This window comes from Lagopus muta, chromosome 10 (genome assembly GCF_023343835.1).
Source record: "Lagopus muta isolate bLagMut1 chromosome 10, bLagMut1 primary, whole genome shotgun sequence".
In the NCBI taxonomy this organism is placed as follows: Eukaryota; Metazoa; Chordata; class Aves; order Galliformes; family Phasianidae; genus Lagopus; species Lagopus muta.
The window spans coordinates 696,934-710,813 of NC_064442.1; the positions used below are offsets into that span (position 1 = coordinate 696,934).

Sequence of the window (13,880 nt, forward strand, 5' to 3'; positions counted from 1 at the left end):
AGGTCTGACATCAGTTCCAGCCACTAGAGCCAGACCACTTTCAGATTTCAAGTTATATATTGAATATGCAGGCTTCCAAACAGGGCTGAGGTACAGAGAGTGAGATTTAAACAGCTTCCACTAAAGTATGCAGCTAGCATACTGCCTGTGCAGTGTGTGCAGCCTGTGTCCCACCTGCCTACTGCCACAGGAGGAGTTTCTAGGTGGTGGAGTAAAACCTACAGCATAAAACCAGGACACAATACCTTGTGAGCAGGACTGCAACATCATGATGCAAGGGATGGGAATCTCCTTTCACATTAATGCTCTTCTGCCATTTGCAAAAGCTTTTCAAGGTGTTGTCTGCATGGTGGGAGATTTTCAGATCCTCCTGCCAACACAATTAAAAGTCAGTTGTCATACTGTTACTGGATCTGTTTGGTTTTTAGGATGCAGTGCAGAGGATCTGATCTCTGTCCCATCAGAGTAAGATCAGGAGTAACTGCCATCTAGATGGAATTGCTCTGCGTTTTGGAAGCCGTAGGCTGGATGAGAATATAGTCGTTTATTTCCATCAATGATTCAACTGAACCATGAAGTCATCTGAGATCAGGGGTTAAGAAACGCTGCAGGAAAATACTCCATCCAGGGCGATGTGCTTTAGTGAAGGATGCAGCTGCACAGCCAGACTGAGCAGCGACTGCTGCAGCTGGGAAACACAAACAACCACCAACTCGCAGCTTCCGCTGGTGCTACCAGCAGGCAATGCTCCTGGGACACCACGAGCTTCAGCTGCTCAGCCTCTGCCGGGCCATTCCTTGCAGCTTCGACTTGGAGCCTCGCCTGCCCCACGTCTGAAGGGATGCTGCCACAGGCTGAGTGCCAGTGGTACCGGCTACCATCCCATCAGTCACAGGATGAAAGGAAAGGTCCTACCAACTACCACAGTGCCTAAATTACAAATCATTATAAGAATCATGACCTGCAGCTCCTCTGACATATAACCCTCCCAACTTTACCAGACCTGCAGCCCATGCAGAAGACTAGGAAGTAAAGCATGGGAATCTGTATTAATCTTACACAGTCCATCCATGGAAAATGTGTATGAGAGAGTTTACAGGCTTTCAAGGCCAGCTCTCTGTGCATCCCAATTTGCTACCAGAATGGAAGTGTGAGTCATTTTGTTTTCTTTTCACCTCTTCATTCTCCAGCAGGATGAGTCGCACTATAGCAATGTTGATGGGGTTCCCAATGCTGGCGTGGTGGAACAGCCCCGCCACCTGCAAAGCACAAAAGTCAACTAAATAAAGCCCAAAACAAACATCTTGCCCTGTGACAGTTCTTCTGGTAAGTACATTTGCAAGGCAACATGAGCTTAAAGGGAAGCTACTGAAGGTTGTCGACAACATCTCAACATGTTGGGGAATTCCCAAAACTAAAAGACAAGACCAGATGTAGACCCAGATTAAAGCATTCATAATACAATGGAAACTGATATAATCTATGTAGCACACTGAAACTCAACCAGAAATGCCTGGGGGACCACCTCCACTTTCACTCCCTAACAGACGTGTTAAACACCTCAAAAGCGCTCTCCCAGTGTCTTCACCAACACTGGGAAATCCAGGATGCTACCCTGAGGTCCTCTACCCAATCCCACCCTCTCTTACAGCCATCAACTACACCTCTTCTGAAATGCAAACAGATGCTACCGAAACAGCTGGAGAGCAAACAGATTATACCAACTCACATTGACTTATCTACCTGTCTTATGGCTTCAGCAAAACCTCCCTGCATTTTCAAGACCACCAGGAGACTTCACACATGACCCTGGATGTGGTCCTGCTCAAGGTGGCCTGGCATGAGCAGGGGCTGGGCCAGGTCACTTCCAGGATTCCCTTCTCACCTTAAACCAGTCTGATTCTGTGACTCCAGGCAACATTAAGAGTGGTACTCCAGATGTCCAAGGTCAGTTCATTAACACATCATACCACCTCGTTATGAGTCAATGCCTCCAGAAAAGTCTGAGTTTAAGGAGCAGAATGAAAACCCGAGGAATTTCAATGCAAGTAGTAGTTAGCTTTCAAAACCTGCCTGTAAGTTTTACCTCTAAATACTCCCATGGTTTAGTGCCAGGAAAACAGCTCAGCTACAGTCTAGATCTATGCTCTACTCCTTCCCTCGGCTGCCCTCAGTGGCACCTTCCCAGGAAAGCCATTCACATTTCTGCCAACCAGACTAGTGCACTCAGCCATCGCTGGCAGGCTGGCACTGGCTCTGCAGCATTTGGAACTGAGATGAAAAACACGATGGCAGCTGCCCTGCAGCGCTCCCTTTGTGGGTGTCTCTTATTGGCACTGCCAGCACTGAGATCAAGGAAGCCTGAGCCAGAACTCTCACATCCATACAGGTCTTTTCCTGTGAGGTGGCCTCCTTATCAAGCAGGGGGCTGTGGGTGGCCCCAGTGCAGGCTTCAGAGTGGTTTCAACTTCAGCTGCACCTCCCCACCCAAGCAGCCTGCTTGCCTGACCGGAGAGAGCAGTGGTGGTGATGCTGTGGCCACGGGCAGCACCTGCCCCCTCTCTGTCCTGAAGCAGTAGGTATGGGAGGAGGAGTCCTGCTCTTGCAGTATCTGCCTGGCAGGCCACGTTAACCACCCTCGGTGAGAAAGGAAAGGGAACAGCCCTCGAGCCCCATGTGGAAAGTGAAACTGATGCAGCCTGAGAGCTGCTCCCATCTGCACCAAGACTTTGGCCTAGGGCTCGCTCACAGCAAACCACCCTCCTGAAGCAGATGGACTGAACAATGCAGCAGAGCAAACGTGAGGGTGGGAACAGCCTGTTTGGTGAGAGATTTGCTGAGGTCTCACCAGGAATGAGCTGTGGCAAGCCCAGTGGCCCTTATGTCTCATCAGCTGCATCTCCAGGGACCTGGCAGCTCTGCAGCTGAGAAAATTAGGACTCACCATGTTCATCACAGTCAGCACGTACTTCTCGATGTTCTCACTGCCATGGTATTCTATCATCTTGGTGTCTGCCACCACCAGTGTTTCCACCCACTTCTCCTTGCTGATGGAACGCTGCTTTATTCTTCTCTTCCTGTATTGTTTCTGTTCCCATCTTTCCCTCCGCTTCTCAGACTTCTCTAGGCTTTCCTGAGATTCTGAGAAATTAAAGGGAGAAAAAAAGACTCATTTTTGTGTAAAAAATCTGCAGCACTGGTAAAATACCTTCAAGATGCCTTTTTTTTTTAATTAAACAATCTGTTGGTGTTGATCAAGAGGACTCTCACTCAGACTCATAACTTACTCACATATTTGCTGTGCTTTCTGCTCAAAAATTCAGTGAAAGATGAAAACTGTGACTTCACAACACTGTACAGCAGCATTAGCGAGAAAGAAAAAAAATCCTTTGAAGTAAATTCTCGAAGGGAAACAGGGTCTGAAATATTTTGTGAGGAGCATGCAGCCTCCTGGAGCCGAGCACTTGCGTCCTGTACCAACATGTTAATTTATAGGCAAACATGGAGAGAGGCCTGACCATGAACTGTACGGAAACTACAGCAGTGGCTCAGCTCTGCTGAGTACAATCAAACATTTTTATTTTGCTGGGAAAGACAGTTCCCCAACACCATAAACTCCATGCCCTGGAAACTGGACGTCCTGAGCCAAATCCCAAAGATCATCGCTGTCCTGGATGAGACTGAAACACCCGCAGGGCTGCACAGAGATTTCCTTGGCCACATGAAGACTGAATTCTGGGTTTCTGTGCTGCTCATCCCCAGAGAAACAAGGAGGACATTCACTGGGCTGAAAAGACACACGACGCCAGAGGAGAGCTTGGATGCTGCCAATGCACACCAGAAACTGGGAATTCTCATGTCGAGACTTTTCCTGTGACGCTGCTCCAAGATCAAGGTCAGGGTCAGCCCCAAGTTGGGCAAAGGCTTTACAAACCACATCACACACAGTGGGAAATGCTTTTATGACCAGTTTCTATGGGCTCTGCCTTACTTCATTAACAGTGAACTTTTACATTTTATGGACTATAGTGTTCTTTAGCTGTACTTTATGCCCCAGCCTGAAAAATCCTAAGTATCTGAATAATTTGATGGATTGCTAATACCACTGTGACAGTTTAATCACAACAGCTTCCTTGGAGTTTGTTTTCATTGTGTCCTTTGCTGCTGAGCTTCCATGCGGGATGCAGAGCACGGTGCACACAGCTCCCTGGCTACCTGGCAGGGTCTGTATGGCATTTCCCCTCAAGATCCCTCACACACTTGCCCAGCTGTACATACAGGCTCACAATATGCAGCACAAGACATCGACAGGAACTGAATACCAGGCTGATCAAACACCGCCTGGCTGTGTGCAATCATTTGCAAAGAAAACCAGCAATACATCAGTAGATGGTGAAAGACTTGAGGTAATACAAATCCTGTAGACTTTCAGCTCCCTTTCCAGGGCACATACATCATGTCCACACTGCTGCTCTGGATTCAAATGGAGATTCAGCTATATTACACACTGGCCACACCATACCTAGGGAAATTCATTTACAGAGCAACAGGCTTCAAAGTCTAGAAGGAAGCATTATTACTCTTATCAGTTTATTCATTTCGATTAAAAGAAGAATGCCTGAAGATAACATGATTATAGAATAAAAGGGTTTGGGGAAGCTCTAGGGAGTTAGTAAGACACTGACTGGAAGATGCAACTTCAAATATTCAGACTGGCAAAGTAAAGCATCCCATCTTTCCAATTTCCCTGTCTTGTGTCTGTCTGTCACAGCTGCACACAGATCTGTGCTTCACAGCTCTGAAAGCTGCAGAGATCCTAGCCTAGAGCTGCTGGCTTGGCGTGGGAGGCCGGCGCTCCCAGCTGCAGGCACTGCTGAGCTGCGGGGATGCTGCCCCAGCTCTGAGGTGAGTGACTCATCTCATGCTCGAGACCTGCTCCAGACTGGTGGGTAGAAATGTACCTTTGCTGTTTCTCTTGCCCCCAGGATTTCTTCCTAAGGCAAATACCTGCCTATTACACGATTTTACTGCAGGCAGACATTCAATTCTCAGCTAGGCAGAGTTAAACTAGCTCCAAAATAACAAGGGCAACACAAACCTCAGTGTAGCTGTACCAGCCCTTGGGGATGTGGGTTCACACTCCAGCAGCTAGGCTGCCCAAAGCACTGATTGTTCTTCACTGAGAACAGTGTCAACCAGTTTATGACTAGCCCTGGGATTTTATCATGGAAAAGACTTCGAACTTCCTTCTCTGAGCATCATGCTCTCTCCCTCCTAGAGCCAGAACTGCAGCCCATGATCCTCTGCTTGTGCAATGCAGCCTTTGATCTGCTCCAGCAAAAAATACCCTGCAAGAAGCACAGACAGCTGTACCTCCCAGATCAGCTCTCAGCGCTGTCCATCTGAGCCACCACTGCCTGCCTTTTCCAGGAAAGGCCAGCCCTCTCCCTGGAGCTCAGGAGGAAAGCAAAGAGATCACTGTCCAACAGAGACCCCACACAAACGCCCTGAGGGGGGGGGGGGGGGGGGGGGGGGGCACAAAAAACTGCTGATTTTCTACCTCTCCAAAAAGCAGCAGGGAGAGCAGCCTTGGCAGCCTTGGACGGCTAGCTCCTCGACACTGGTACAGCAGGGTGCTATGGATACAGAAAGCATTTAATCTGCCATAAAATAATTCTGCTGGGCAGAAGGGCCATGGTGACAACCTGGATTCACTGGCGTAAATGGGAATTGTGGTGTTTAGCTCATGGAAATCACATTTTACTCCAAAAGTCCAAGCTTCTGGCAAGTCACAAACTGATGTTTGCAAGGAATCAAAAACAAATATTCAGTCTCCACATCACAGGATGCTTGCAGCAGGCTCGGGAGGAAAAGATGAATGAGAGGCCTGAGGTTCAGCATGCATGTGAGAAACATAAGCAAATACAGGAAAATTGGCAGGAGAAAAAAAAACTGCCGTAATTCTTGTGACTTGTGGGCTCCACACATGAATGTCAGAGAACTTTTGCCTGCTGCTAAGCAAGCAAATTTTCCCGACTTACAATTTGAACCAGTGGTCAGCCTTCCCATAATAAAAACGCTTGTGGAAACCACCGTTTGCCTACACTTTCAGAAATTTGGCCATCCTGCAGCAAGGAACCCAAAGCCAGCTGGCAGACACTTACCAAATGGGCCCAGCATGCCCACCACCCACAGAAACCACCACAAAACCACAGCTCAGCTGTGTCTCAGTGCTCTGAGCATTTCCTTTCCAGACAGAGAAGTGGCAAAGGGAGGGAACCAGCACAGCAACTTCCAAAAATCAGAGCATTCACCTCAGTGTCCTTCAAGCTAAAAGCTGGGTGCTGAGATCGCATCACAGGAGCTGAACACTCCCAGATTTTAAGATAAGCATTTCTGCTGAGCACCTTAGAAGACTAAGGATTGGCACTGATTCCTTTATCTTCTCACCGTGTACTTCAAATTACAGAACCCAAATTATGAATTCTAGGATCTAGCCGTTCATCGTGAGAGGTACGAGAGGAGAAATACCTTGCACACCGCAGGCTGCCCATGCTGCTGGCTGCTTTCTCTCTCGCTCTCCCGGGTGCTCAGGAGCATGGCGTTTGTACACCCTGTGGGGCTGTGCTGCTGCATCCTCGGGAAAGCTGGCGGCTACTGGTTCAATGAAATAGTCCTCGTCCATGAGCCGAAACACACCTTTCTAGCAGGGAGAGACAGAGATGCAATCATGAAGCTGTCCGCACCTAGTATGAATATCAGGAGGGGAGAGATTTGCAAGATGTTCCAGGCAGAAACATGTCTTCTCTAAAGAGGCTGTTCTTATGGGTATTTTGAGCCGGTCCTGGCCCAGCTGTGACACGTTGTTATGGACTCACCTGGGATCGCAGAGCCCCAGACTGCATCTCAGGAACAGTTACACAAACGCACCTGCATTTGCCGAACGAGAAGCTCTTGGATTGGGCAGCTTCACCCCCAGCAACCAGGAGCTCCTGGGCTGGGTTCTGCAGCTGGAGCAGAGATCGCTGCCCCGTTAAGCCTGCCCTGCAAGGGCAGCATTCTGCCCCACAGAGGTTCTGTGGGAATGCTGAGGGCTCTGCTGTCTGCAGGAAGGTCTGTTTAAAACGCTCCGCTAATCTCACTGCACCTCATGTGTCATGGCCCACCACTGCTCATGACACTGACATCCCTGCTCCTGCCTCCCTGACACTGATGCACAACAGGCTGTAACAAGAGGAGCAGGCAGCAGAAGGTGAAACTGAGCTGACAACGTTACGCACAGGAGAGCACAACCCAGATTCAGCACTATGCTTCATTTTAGAATCCTTGACAGAAGGAGTCTAAAGTCTTCCAACAGCCTTCTAAGAAAGGTGAAGCCTTACTCAGAAACTGATCTCAAAGGCAGGTATGGTTGTTAAAGAAGGAATAATTATCCCATGCTACATATCTAACAAGTGCTGGACCAGCTGCTGCACAGGGAGGAACAAGGGAGGAACGTGTCCCTTTGAGGCGCTATGCGACTTATTTCAACAGGAATTTTGGGACAGCCCATCTGTGCTTTACAGCTCAGAGGCAGAGAGTGCTTCTAACAAAGCAATGCTGGCCTTGAAATGCAAGATATTGCCGCTGTGTACAAATGCAATATGCTTCTGTAGCCTCCAGAACTAGATTATCCCACACCAGCAATGAGTTCCTTGTTTACACCCTGTAACCCTAGCACAATTACCAGGTGTGTGTGAGTAATTCACTGTAACAGAGCTCAGTGACACACTTTACTTTCTCTGATCATTATATGAGACACAAGCACACTGTCAGTGCATTTTCCTCTGGTTTAGCATCTGACAAAAAGCTCTGGTTATTTTAAGACCAAGCAGGAAAGCTCTGAAGCAACTTAAGGCTGAAGTTTTCTCACCACTCAGGTTATTGGCTGCAGGCAGCATTGTGCTGATGCCTTTTGTGAGCTAACAGTTTTTTCTGCTCCTTAACAAATGATACACACCTACAGCATTTATATGATATTGTTCATTTCCAACCCATTTTACAGGCCTTAATTATGTGATTCTCCATCATAAAAAAGGTGTTTCCAGATGACACGTTACGCAGAAAATGAATTACTTAATGAGTATTATTTTTTCTCCCATCCATAGTTCAGTCACAAAGAGATGTTAATCCCATTAACCAGTTCCTTTAGCACCCTGAAAACAGGAGTTATTACAGACCCAGCTTTCCAGATGGAAAAAACTGCCCAAAGCCATGGAGGAAGTTAATGCAAAGGCAGCATTAGAGTAGTATGAGTGCAGTACCCAGCTCTGGGCTAAGCTGCTCACCCTTCTCAAGCCCTTCGGCAGGCTTCCTTCAGACCTCAAACCTCACTGGCAGAACCCCAGCTGCTGAACTGACAGTGAAAGTGCAAATAAAATGATCTGACCCCCCAACTCAGCGAGCTATGAAGTGCAAGGTGCTGAATACCCTCAGATGCTGTTAAATCTGGTGGGAAAAGAGCAACTTTGACACCTCCCAGGATGCGCACGGCATTTTTCATGACCTTCTCCATGCTATGCTGCCAGAGCCAACTCTTCTGAGCTTTTGGATACACTGAGCATCCCTCCCATGTCCACTCCATCTGCACCATCTACTTTTTGAACTTGAAATCCTGGCTCAGAACCGGCATGGGGAACAGCCCCAGGTATGTGCCTCAGCTCCTGCCCATCACAGGGAAGGTGTGAGCTCCTGCTGCATCCAGCAGCACAGCTGTGTGCTCAGATTTGTGATTCGCGTGGCCTGCGCACACCTCCAATTTACAAACCATTATGCTTTAGCAGGCCAGCTCAACATACAGACACATACTGCTTTTCTTTAAACACAGGAAGCTTGAAACACAAACACAGCCCTCAGCTGAACTGAAGCCACCTGCAGCAGCCAGAGGACCTGCTGGGACTCAGAGAGAAGCACACAGGAAGCCAGGGCAAGGAATTACCAGCCCTGCAAATGCAGAGACGTGGGGCATGAGGACTACTGCTAATTTCTACTTGCAGCAGCAGCAGCCCTGTACCCCGTGTGCGTGCCAGCTCTGTGCAGGGTCACCACATGAAGCAGAACCCCCTCTTGAGGCAGACACCCCTACTTGAGGAGTGTCTGTGCATCATGTGAGTTATGAAGTTACACCGTAATGATTCTGCAAATCTCTGAGAGATTTTAAACCTTGCGGGGACCCAGTACCTGTGCCAGCCAGATGCAAGCTAGTGCAGACATGCAAATTTATGCTAAAGACATGAATTTGCCTTCCTAAGTGCCTACACCACAGTCTTACTAGTGATAATGACTTTGGCTTTCAGCAAAACCTACCTTCTTAAATGTCCCTATTGCCTTTGAAAATACTGGCCGTGGAATAAGACAGCTGATGCTCACTTTTAGTGAAAAGAGATTTCACTACACATGAACCACATGATCATGAAACAGTATTTCATTATCGTGAGATATTTCATCATCTCCAGGCTTCGATCAACTACGCTTTCAGATGAGTTTCTCATAATCCTATATTTATGTACCAGAAGATGAAGGCCATATGGGAATTGCTCTTTGGGAATTCGGACACAAGCACAAGTAAACACAGTCCCAAGAGTTCCCAAACTACTGGAATCCATGGGAAATTTACAGTCAGGTCATCTGAAGCAGCATCAAACCTACACAATGACATCTTGACTCCACTGCTATCAGGAGGAATTTTGCCAGTACCTTCCAAAGAAAAAAGGATTTCACACAGCTTCTGCTATTTCCCTGTCGGTTAAGAACCCTGATACTCACCAGCCCATCACACGTACTGAGCGCAGCCAGGCCTCCCTTCAGCGTCCGGCTCCGGACCTCCCCGATCATGTGGCAGGAGTTATACGTGTGGGACTGGATCTTGGCATCGGCGATTCCCCCGTACCGCCTCTCACTGACAAACCCAGGGGTGAGGAGGTTGACGTTAAGGCTCAGGTTGAATTTCAGAGGTTGTCCTTTGTAATGCAGTTCATAGAAAGCAAGAAACTTGTTCTTGGAGGAAAGAGACCTTCTGTGAAGGGCTCGGTGGGACAAGTCGTAGGACAGAAAGGATCCGCTCTCGTCAACCTTGACTGGATGAACGATGTCGCTGCTGGAGGACCACAGAGCAGACTCTGCAAAAAGAGGGTTCCTGTGGTTAGCTTTACAATCAATCTTTCCTCCTACTGCTTGAGCTGGCTGCTGAACTCCCAAGACAGCTCACTGGGGTCAGTTACCCAGATGTGTGCTGGATCTGGTAGCTGTGCCTACTGCCAGTTCCCAGTACCTGCAAAGTACATGCATTGTCTGGGCTGCTTCACCTCGCCTCTGCCCTCTGACAGCGCATCCTCACCTTCTCCCACGGGCTACTGCTTGTAGCTGATCCCACAAATATTAGTCACGGTGCTCTGCTCTGACCAAGGACCACCACAGCACAGCTGGGAGCCAGTCCCAGTTTCCATGCACACATTCCCACTCTTTAATTACAGTCATTGCAGCAAAGTAAATAAATAAATAAATAAATAAATAAATAAATAATCTGAAACGGTGCCTGGAAACCGTGCTGGAGATTTCTGGTGGTAAAGCACCTCCCCGGCCTCAGAGGGTCGCAACGCTCCTACAGCCAGCCGCTGCCGCGCTCCGGTCCGAGAGCATCGAGAGAGCCTGCAGTGAGCCGGGGAACCCGGGCAGCCCCGGGGCCAGCTCTCCGGCCGCAGCTCCGCACCCGCGGCCATCCCCGCACGCATCCCCGCGCTCACCTGGCTGCTCGGCGCCGCCGCTCCGCTGCACGCCCGCGGCCAGCGCGGCGGCCAGGAGCAGGAGCCGTCCCGGAGCCGACATGGGTGCGGGCAGGGCCGGGCCGGGCCGGGCACTGAGCGTCTCCCGGCCCGCGGGGCCGCCCCGCCGCCGCCGCCGCTCTCCCCGGCCCGGCCCCGCCGCTGCCCCGCGGCTGCCGGCACAGCTCGGGAGTGACCCCGCGCGGCCACCGTGTGCGGGGACACTTCGTTCAACACGGGCAACCCGCTTCTTCGAGGAGTGGAAAGCAATAGCGTTCGGTGGTGAGCTTCAGATCTCGGAGGAAAAAACGCAAATTTGCTCTAAATCATCTCTTCGTACCGGGAAGGTGCGTGGTTTTGGCTCCTCTGTGAAACCGCTGCCTCCCTTCAGTTTCACAGCACATCTGCACAAACGCCAATGAAAGACACTTTGTTAATGCTTTATTTCAGCTGCCATTTTCCCCAGTAGAAACACGAGGCCAGAGTCTTTCCCTTTTTACATCTCTGTCTTTTCCGATTGTTTTTTTGTTTTGTTTTGTTTTTTTCATGATAAAAAGAATGGGAAATACAACGCGTGGATGATTTTGTTTTATTTAAATAACTCCTTGGCAGAGCACAAAGGCTGCAGGAAATTATAGTCCCTTCCTCACTAAATACAGGACTTGCTAACGGAGCATGTTATATCACTTCCCTTGCCTGTTCCCTGTTCCCTGTGCCTGTCAGGACCTCAGCACCTAGCTCTATCTATTTAAGCCATTAGGCTAAAATGTTTAAAGAACAGCAAAACCAAGTGTTTAGTTTCAGATAAGTAGGATCGGAAAGATTACTTGTGAGTGAGGTTTAATGGGTTTATAATGATAGGGTGTTCCAGCTTTGGTTATGTGGAGCTCTCTGACATTTTTTTAAATGAAGCAATTCCTGCTCAGAACTCTGCATTTCTATGCCAAATTCAACAGTAAAACACCACAGAAATATTTTATATAAAATATTTTATACAGGACAAAACCCAGGTCAGTGTCTGACACTTTGGGCCAGCTGGATGCTGCCTCACTGCTGTGCTCTCATGTGGCAATCTGGGCACACACAGTACAGTGGATGTACCACTAAGTTCATGTCTGACTTGCCAAAATTTACATCTTCTGCAAGCGACAAAGAAGAATGCAATTAAATTTTAAAGCATCCCATCATTTGAAAAACAATTGCTCTTGAATGGCTCTGGGCAAATTCCAGTAAGGCAGTACGCTCACCCAGTGACTGCTGTGCCACTGATGCAGTGTTTACAGCAGTTCTGCCAAAGGGAAAGAAGAGAGCGAGGCTGCTTCTGCCTCTTGATACGGATACGCAGAGCAGGGGCATTGACCCACAGCACTTACACTGCTGTGCTGGAGAGGATCCTGCCTCTGCCCAGGCTGGGCTGTTCTCAGCTCCTCTGCATCCCGGGGCGGTGCTGCCCCAGTGCTGTGCTTCGCCGTGCTGGCTGCTGGTGGGAAGCCACAGAAATGGCGTGGGCTGATATCAGAGCCTGCAGTACAAAGAAAAGCTGTATTATCCATACAGCCGGTCCTCCTGCAATGCATTTCTAAAGCTCTCCCAACATCCATGTTCTAAACTGCATGCAGGAAGTCCATGGAGAAACTCCAAATGCTTTCTTATCTCTTCAGAAAACGTGGCAGTTTGGAGGATGCCCTGTATTCCCAGACTATACTGAAAACCCTGTCGCTTCCCAGATGTTTTCACCTTCTGTTGGCCTGGGTAGGATTTTTTTTCTTTTTCTGAAGTGATGTTAAAACACGAAAACAGAGATGCGGCAGAATAGCAACAAGCACTATTTTTACAGAACAACACCGATGAGCATTCGGCTGCATCCATCACACAGCTGCTCCACCGTGCTGTGCCTGCCAGCCCCACCAACGGCACAAAGCCCGCGGAAATCCGGGCAGGCCGAGCTGCGAGCTGCGAGCAGGCGCAGCCACCACAGCAGCCCGGCTCTGTGAGCGCTGCCCCGCCCCGCGTGAGGCTGCACTGAGGTGCGAGGGCTCCACAGAGCGAGCTGCGATGGGCACTTTATATACCACCGCCCGCTCCAATGAGCCCCGGAAGGGCTGCGGACTGCCCCGGTCCGCTGTGACCGGGCTGCGGGCTGGTAAGGCTCGGTAAGAGACCGTTAGTCCCGGTAAGAGCCCTCCAGACTCGAGGGTCCCGCTTCGCGCCCTTGTGGCGCGAGGCGCTGTGAGGAACGTGCTGCGCGCCAAGCAACCGCATTGCGCCCCCTGGCGGCGCGGAGGAGCCGCAGAGCAGCAGGAACTGACAACGCAGTTCAGAAAACAGGTCTTGTCAAATTTCACCTAGGAAACTGAGGAAAAGAAAAGAAGAAAGAAGACTTTAAACTGTTTTTGTTGATTTCCAAATCAGCATTGCTCACCAGCACCTGGAACAAGCATCTCCATTAAAGATCTCTTTCAATTTTTTATTCTTTGCATTTTAGTGAGGTGGCTAGCCTACTGCTGCAGCGTTATAAATTGAGGAGCAGAAATGGTCACAGAAATAAATCCTTAAGGATCCCTGAGATTTCCAAGGACGTATCCTGGTAAAAAAAGAGGTAAGATCAACTATTCATTAGGGTTTCTTGAGAAGTCTATTTTCTATTTGAAAATACAATGTAATAATAATAATAAAAAAAAAACCCTAGACTTGACTGTGTTCTGACACTGATTTACATAGTTTTGAGACATTCTTTTTCTAAGAAATTTATTATTTTGATGTGAAATTTCTCAGTGAGAGTCAGGGTTCTCCAGGTGTGTGATGTAAAAGTGCTGTGAGTGGAGTAGAAATGAGGGCCACAATCAGTAGCCCGGCTAGCTCAGTCGGTAGAGCATGGGACTCTTAATCCCAGGGTCGTGGGTTCGAGCCCCACGTTGGGCGCGCAACTTTTCTTTTCATTTTAAATTTTTGTCACGTGCTCCTCAGTCGTTCTCAGATCCTCACCGCCAAAGAACGAAACCGAATCGACGCAGCACCGCAGCCGCAGCGCCGCGCTCTCCCGACGCGGCCGCCCCGCCCCGCACTACCGATCCCAGCATG

General features: G+C 49.1%; 1 protein-coding gene and 1 non-coding gene across 2 annotated transcripts in view; one reads left to right on the forward strand and one right to left on the reverse strand.

Annotated features, from left to right (window-relative positions):
- ADAMTS7 (ADAM metallopeptidase with thrombospondin type 1 motif 7) overlaps positions 1 to 10,893 on the reverse strand; it is a 48,839-nt gene extending 37,946 nt beyond the window's left edge. Inside the window, exons 1-6 of the mRNA XM_048955815.1 lie at positions 10,782 to 10,893; positions 9,805 to 10,157; positions 6,532 to 6,703; positions 2,945 to 3,141; positions 1,176 to 1,259; positions 246 to 370 (exon numbers count right to left, since the gene is read on the reverse strand). Coding sequence (XP_048811772.1) covers positions 246 to 370; positions 1,176 to 1,259; positions 2,945 to 3,141; positions 6,532 to 6,703; positions 9,805 to 10,157; positions 10,782 to 10,863 — 1,013 coding nt within the window. The 5' untranslated portion in view covers positions 10,864 to 10,893. The remainder of the gene's footprint in view (positions 1 to 245; positions 371 to 1,175; positions 1,260 to 2,944; positions 3,142 to 6,531; positions 6,704 to 9,804; positions 10,158 to 10,781) is intronic.
- A 2,755-nt stretch (positions 10,894 to 13,648) lies between these two features.
- Positions 13,649 to 13,721, forward strand: TRNAK-CUU (transfer RNA lysine (anticodon CUU)). Its single transcript has one exon. It is a non-coding gene; the product is annotated as a tRNA-Lys (tRNA).
- The last annotated feature ends 159 nt before the right edge of the window (positions 13,722 to 13,880 follow it).